The sequence below is a fragment of the Homarus americanus genome, unplaced genomic scaffold (assembly GCF_018991925.1).
Source record: "Homarus americanus isolate GMGI-L3 unplaced genomic scaffold, GMGI_Hamer_2.0 scaffold48830, whole genome shotgun sequence".
Taxonomy (NCBI): domain Eukaryota; kingdom Metazoa; phylum Arthropoda; class Malacostraca; order Decapoda; family Nephropidae; genus Homarus; species Homarus americanus.
In genome coordinates, this window is record NW_024725690.1 from 1 (window position 1) to 7,500 (window position 7,500).

Consider the following 7,500-nt stretch of genomic DNA (forward strand, 5'->3'; position numbering starts at 1 on the left):
CATCACCCCAGATAATAAGGCCATCACCCCAGATAATAAGGACATCACCCCAGCTAATAAGAACACAACCCTCAGAGAATCAGTCTTTTTTGGTGAGCTAATTAGAATATCACCCCAGCTAATAAGGACATCACCCCAGCTAATAAGGCCATCACCCCAGCTAATAAGGCCATCACCCCAGCTAATAAGGACATCACCCCAGCTAATAAGGACACAACCCTCAGAGAATCAGTCTTTTTTTGTGAGCTAGTTAGAATATCACCCCAGCTAATAAGGCCATCACCCCAGCTAATAAGGACATCACTATAAACTGTCATCTTGCAACAGACGCTTCTTAATGCACCTTGCAACAGAACTGCCTCATAGCTTATCAATTTGCAACAGTTGTCTCTTTGATACATCTTGCAACATATCTGTCTGCTTAACTTGTCAGCCTGCAACATAAATAGCTCTTTAATATGTCTTGCAACAGAGCTATCTATATCATCCACTTGTCTGCATCATGCCTCTATCATCCACCTGTTTGCACCATGCCCTATCATCCACCTGTCTGTATCATGCCTCTATCATCCACCTGCCTGCGACATACCTCTATCATCCACCTGTCTGTATCATGCTTCTATCATCCACCTGCCTGCGACATACCTCTATCATCCACCTGTCTGTATCATGCCTCTATCATCCACCTGCCTGCGACATACCTCTATCATCCACCTGCCTGCGTCATACCTCCTATCATCCACCTGTTTGCATCATGCCTCTATCATCCACCTGCTTGCACGACATACCTCTATCATCCACCTGTCTGTATCATGCCTCTATCATCCCACCTGCCTGCGACATACCTCTATCATCCACCTGTCTGTATCATGCCTCTATCATCCACCTGCCTTGCGACATACCTCTATCTCATCCCACCTGTCTGTATCATGCCTCTATCATCCACCTGCCTGCACGACATACCTCTATCATCCACCTGCCTGCATCGCCCACCTCTATCATCCACCTGTTTGCATCATGCCTCTATCATCCACCTGCTTGCGACATACCTCTATCATCCACTTGTCTGCATCATGCCTCTATCATCCACCTGTTTGCACCATGCCCTATCATCCACCTGTCTGTATCATGCCTCTATCATCCACCTGCCTGCGACATACCTCTATCATCCACCTGTCTGTATCATGCCTCTATCATCCATCTGCCTGCGACATACCTCTATCATCCACCTGTTTGCACCATACAGCTATCATCCATCATTTAGTCTTCAAGCTGTACCGAATGTCGTTGCAGCTTAAGCTGGGGTAGTTATCTCTCAAGGGGTGACTGGGGTAGTTATCTCTCAAGGGGTGACTGGGGTAGATATCTCTCAAGGGGTGACTGGAGTAGTTATCTCTCAAGGGGTGACTCAGGTAGTTATCTCTCAAGGGGTGACTGGAGTAGTTATCTCTCAAGGGGTGACTGGAGTAGTTATCTCTCAAGGGGTGACTGGAGTAGTTATCTCTCAAGTAGTTATCTCTCAAGATTCAATATTTGTTCTCTCAGTGGCAGCTGTGGCACTGATCACTGCTATGAGTCTGTGTTCTGACAGTTCTGGGGCGATAGTAACCTTGGTGAGAGGGAGGGAGTGAGGGAGTGGGAGGAAGGGAGAGGTAGAGAGGGAGGGAGGGAGAGTGTGTGGGTGTATGAGAGAGGTAAAGAGATAGAGAGAGTGGGAGAAGAGGAGATAGGGAGAGGGAAGGAGAGGGTGTATGAGAAATTAAAGAGTGAAGAGGAGGAAGAGGGAAGGAGAGGAGGTAGGAGGAAGGGAGTGGGGAGAGGAGGAGAAGGGAGTGGGAGGAAGGGAGAGTGCGTTTTATGACAGCTCTGTGGTGGTAGCAGCTCTGGGGGAGGAAATTGATTTAATGAGGTGGTAGAGAGAGAGAGAGAGGGGGATGAAGGAAGGGAGAGGGGTTGAAAGAAAGAGATAATGAGAAAGAGAAGAGGGATGGGTAAGAGAGAGGGGAATGAAGGAAAAGAGAGAGAGAGAGAGAGAGAGAGAGAGAGAGTGTATCAGGAAAACCTCACTTTACGATCGTTTAAGACTCAAGTTGACCGTCAATAACCTACGTGTGTTGTGGTGTAAGGGGTGCCAATACTAACCTGGCACTAATGGCACTGTTACCTGTCTGATGCCAGTTAAGGTTGTGTTATTTTCTCGTGTTGAATATTAGCGAGAATTTATTTATTTTTTCTCATTCTTTCTTTCTTTCTTTCTGTCTTTCTTTCTTTCTTTCTTTCTTCCTTTCTTCCTTTCTTTCTTTCTTCCTTTCTTTCTTTCTTTCTTCCTTTCTTTCTTTCTTTCTTTCTTCCTTTCTTTCTTTCTTTCTTTCTTTCTTTCTTTCTTCCTTTCTTTCTTTCTTTCTTTCTTTCTTCCTTTCTTTCTTTCTTCCTTTCTTTCTTTCTTTCTTTCTTCCTTTCTTTCTTTCTTTCTTTCTTTCTTTCTTTTCTTTCTTTCTTTCTTCCTTTCTTTCTTTTTTCTTTCTTTTCTTTCTTTCTTTCTTTCTTTCTTCCTTTTCTTTCTTTCTTTCTTTCTTTTTCTTTCTTTTCTTTTCTTTCTCAGAGACATAAAATTTTGTTGATGGTAGTAATAAAAGGTCTTGGGTAAATTTGTAAACACTATTATTTCTATAGTGTTTTTTTGTCGTACATATATAATGGTAAATAGTGAACAATTACTCTCTGGTAAAAATAATAGGCTGGAGGTATTGTTTTCACCGAGTTGCGGCTGTTTTGTTTATATTTACGGTTTATGAATAGGATTAATTAACTTTGTAGAGAATACCTGACGATGCTGGTCACAGTATTAAGTGTTTACCTGTGTGTGTGTGTGTGTGTGTGTGTGTGTGTGTGTGTGTGTACTTTTTGTTTGTATGTTTGTGTGTGTCTTTATGTGTGTATGTTTATTTGTCGTGTTAACTAAATATTGTGTGTTAATTTGGTATCTTTAACTTACAGTGTGCTTAACTTACTGTGTTTAACTTATTCTGCTTTGATGCTTTAACTTAGTATGTATCTTAACTATTTATATGTTAATTTAACCTTACCTCTTGTTAATATACTACGTTTATTAACTTAATATCGATATTAACTGCATTTATTAACTTAGCATGTATTTTAATTTAGCTATATGTTAAATTAAGCTTTACCACGTGTTAATATAGTGTTTTTATTAACTTAGCATCCATGTTAACTTAGCTGTATGTTAAATTAAGCTTTACCACGTGTTAATATAGCGTTTTTATTAACTTAGCATCCATGTTAACTTAGCTGTATGTTAAATTAAGCTTTACCACGTGTTAATATAGTGTTTTTATTAACTTAGCATCCATGTTAACTTAGCTGTATGTTAAATTAAGCTTTACCACGTGTTAATATAGTGTTTTTATTAACTTAGCATCCATGTTAACTTAGCTGTATGTTAAATTAAGCTTTACCACGTGTTAATATAGCGTTTTTATTAACTTAGCATCCATGTTAACTTAGCTGTATGTTAAATTAAGCTTTACCACGTCTTAATATAGTGTTTTTATTAACTTAGCATCCATGTTGACTTAGCTGTATGTTAAATTAAGCTTCACCACGTGTTAATATGGTGTTTTTTGGTGTGTTTCAGCCGAGCATTTAAACAGCTATGTCACTCTGAAGCTTCAAAATGTCAAGTCGACGACTGTATGCGTCAAGGGCACCCAACCACGATGGGAGCAGGACTTCCTCTTGTGAGTACTGTTTATGAGTACTTTTTACCCTCTGTGAGTTCTGTTTATGAGTACTGTTTACCCTTTGTGAGTGTTGTTTATGAGTACTTTTTACCCTTAATGAGTTCTGTTTATGAGTACTTTTTACCCTTTATGAGTACTTTAACCCTTTGTGAGTACTGTTTATGAGTACTTTTTACCCTTTGTGAGTAATTTATGAGTACTTTTTACCCTTTATGAGTACTGTTTATGAGTACTTTTTACCCTTTATGGGTACTGTTTATGAGTACTTTTTACCCTTTATGAGTACTGTTTATGAGTACTTTTTACCTTTTGTGAGTACTGTTTACCGTTTGAGAGAAATAAGGTATGGAATAAATATGGTAAGAAAAAATAGGTGGAGTAAATAGGAAGGAAAAGACGGAGGATGACGGAGATGAGAGAGGAAATTAGGATGAAGGAGGAGCTACGGAGAAGGAGGGAGGGAGGGAGGGGGTGATAAGGAGGGAGATGGAGGAGAGGGGAGAAGGTGGTAGGGGAAGGAGAGGGGGAGAAGGTGTAGGATAGGAGGAGGAGAAGGAGGGAATGGGGGTGGAGGATAGGATGAGGCAAAGGCGAGGGTGGAAGAGGAAGATGGAGAAAGAGGAGGAGAAAAGAAAAAGAAGACGAACAACAGTAACAACAAAATGAAGAAACACACACACACACACACACACACACACACACTTTTCTGGGCTCCCTAAAATGTTTGTTTACACAGCGGTCTGACCATCGGGATCCATTTACTAATTGTTTTGACCGTGGTGTGTGTGTGTGTGTGTGTGTGTGTACGTACGTGTGTGTACCGTGTCCTGTGTGTGCGTATGCCGTGTCCCTCTGCTGTTTCTATATCCGCCGCCCATCGACCGTGTCTCTCAACCATCTCACCGCCGTGTCTCTACTGCCGTACCTCTACCTCCCCCCCCTCTTCCCTCCCCTCCCCCCCTCCATCTAGCAGTGACTTACTGATATATCTATGGAACGTGTAGCGACCGTGTTTTAGCTGTCACTACCATGATCTTCCACTTTACCATGATCTTCCCTACCATGATCTTCACTACCATGATCTTCCCTACCATGATCTTCACTACCATGATCTTCCTTTACCATGATCTTCCCTACCATGATCTTCCCTACCATGATCTTCACTACCATGATCTTCCCTACCATGATCTTCACTACCATGATCTTCACTACCATGATCTTCCCTACCATGATCTTCACTACCATGATCTTCACTACCATGATCTTCCCTACCATGATCTTCACTACCATGATCTTCACTACCATGATCTTCACTACCATGATCTTCACTACCATGATCTTCACTACCATGATCTTCACTACCATGATCTTCACTACCATGATCTTCCACCATACCATTATGTTCCTCTACCATACTGTGTGATATACTACCATGTTTCCCCCACCATGTTACTCAACCATCATCTCTACCATGCTATATTAATCATGTTCTACCACCATAACCCTCACTACCATACCTCATGACCTTGACCCTCTGCCATGACACCCTCCCTCTCCCCTCTGCCATGACACCCTCCCTCTCCCCTCTCCCCCCCTCTCTCTCCCTCCCCTCTCCCTCCTCCTCTAGCGTATAAATGCTTGAGAGTGTCACTGATAGATGTGGCGCCGTTGGGTGATAAATACACGACCTGGTTACTTCTCTCTCCCTCTCCCTCTCTCTCTCCCTCACCTCTTCCCTCTCCCTCTCCTCTCTCCCTCTTCCTCTCCCCTCTCCCTCTCCCCTCTCCTCTCTCCTTCTCTTCTCTCCCTCTCCCTCTCCTCTTCCCTCTCCCTCTCTCCCTCTCTTCTCTCCCCTCTCTCCCCTCCCTCTCCCTCCTTTCCTCTCTCTCTCTCTCCTTCCTCCTCCCTCTTCCTCCCCTTTCACCCTTCTTCCTCTCTTCCCTCCCCTCCTTTCCCCTTCTCTGTTATCTCTCCTTTCTTCCTCCCCCTCTCTTCTCTCTCGCTCTCCCTCTTCCTTCCTCTATCTCCTCCTCTTCCCTCTCCCTTTTCGCTCTCTCTTTCCCTTCTCCCATTTCCCTCCCTGCCCTCTCTACCCCTCTTCTTTCCCTCTCTCCCTAACCCTATGCTCCTCCCCTCTCCCACTCTGAAGGATGCGGTCACAAACTATGTAAAGTGTTCGTTTATGCAAGACAGGAGTCGAGGCTTAAGTCCTTGGCACCTTCCTGTGGCACCCTGTTGTGGCACTTATCTCTGGCACTGTATTGTGGCATCTGGCCGCCATCTTTGTTGTTTATTATTTGATATTTTATAAGAATCAGCCGAAAACTCTTATGTGGTCGCTCGAGAGAGAGAGACAGAGAGAGAGAGAGAGAGAGAGAGAGAGAGAGAGAGAGAGAGAGACACTAGGTACATAATGGTGTTGTGTGAGGCTCTCTTAGTGGCCTCTGCACCATTATGCCACAGTAAACAGACGGCAGGTGAGGGGGGGGGTGATGTATTGTTTGCTGCTGCTGACTTACTTTGTTTTGTTTGCTCGGCTTTTGTTTGCATCTTTATTGTTTGCTCGGCTTTTGTTTTCTTTTTATTTGTCCGGCTTTGTTTAGTTTTTTGTTTATTTTGTTTTCTCGGCTTTTGTTTACTTCGTATTGTTTGCTCGTCCGGTTATATAGATGGCCGGTTAATTTAGTTTCTGGTTATCTATAGATGTCCAGCAGTTATTTGGGCATCCGGTTATCAAGGGAGTCCGGTTACCTTGGGAGTCCGGTTATCTAGATGTCCAGCAGTTATTTGGGCGTGCGGTTATTAGAGGAGTCCGGTTACTTGGCAAGTCCGGTTATCTGAGGTGTCCGGTTATCTGAGGTGTCCGGTTATCTAGATGTCCAGCAGTTATTTGGGCGTGCGGTTATTTGAGGAGTCCGGTTACCTGGGGAGTCCGGTTATCTCAGGTGTCCGGTTATCTCAGGTGTCCGGTTATCTCAGGTGTCCGGTTATCTCAGGTGTCCGGTTAGAACTATATATTTATTAGGAAACTCTCACTGTAATACACGGCTTCACTCACAAGGCCAAGGTCACGGGCTATAGGTCAGAGGTCACAGGGTCTCTCTCTCTCTCTCTCTCTCTCTCTCTCTTTTCTCTATATTCCTCCCATTCTCTTTCTTTTTCTTTCTTTCTCTGTAAATTCCTCTCATTCTTTCTTCATATCTCTCTTCCTTTTTTTCTTCCCTCTTCCTTTCTTTATTCCTTTGTATCATATCTCCCCTCCCCATCTCCCCTTCCTTGTCTCCTCATCTCCTCTCCATCTCCCTCACCTCTCCTCACCGCCTTTGAATACACACACACACACACACACACACACACACACACACACACACAACATACAGCAGCAGATATACACAATTGGCTTAGTGTTTTGTTGACCTAAAAAATAGCTCGTCTCTCCCCTCCCTCCCTCTCTCCCTCCCTCCCTCTCTGCCTCCCTCCCCCTCCCTCTCTCCCCTCTCTCCCCTCCCTCTCTCTTGCTCCACCTCTTGCTTTCTTCTTCCCTCCCTCTTGGTATAGTGCCAGTTAGTGCCATATTATTCAATTTTGTCGTGGCTGTATTTTAAAGAGATGTGTGTGTGTGGTAGTAGTAGTAGTAAGAGGGGTGGTAGTAGTAGTAGTAGTAGTAGTAGTAGTAGAAGTAGTAGTAGTAGTAGTAGTGTGGCTGAACTGGTCTGGATTGTGCCCGCCATTGAGATCT

At 43.6% G+C, this 7,500-nt stretch overlaps 1 protein-coding gene across 1 annotated transcript in view; it reads left to right on the forward strand.

Annotated features, from left to right (window-relative positions):
- Nucleotides 1–3,655: 3,655 nt before the first annotated feature.
- The window catches only part of LOC121865276, a gene marked incomplete at its 5' end in the record, with an annotated part of 105,981 nt that continues 102,136 nt past the window's right edge, over nucleotides 3,656–7,500 (forward strand). Inside the window, 1 exon segment of the mRNA XM_042364631.1 lies at nucleotides 3,656–3,758. Within this exon segment, the coding sequence (XP_042220565.1) occupies nucleotides 3,656–3,758 (103 nt within the window).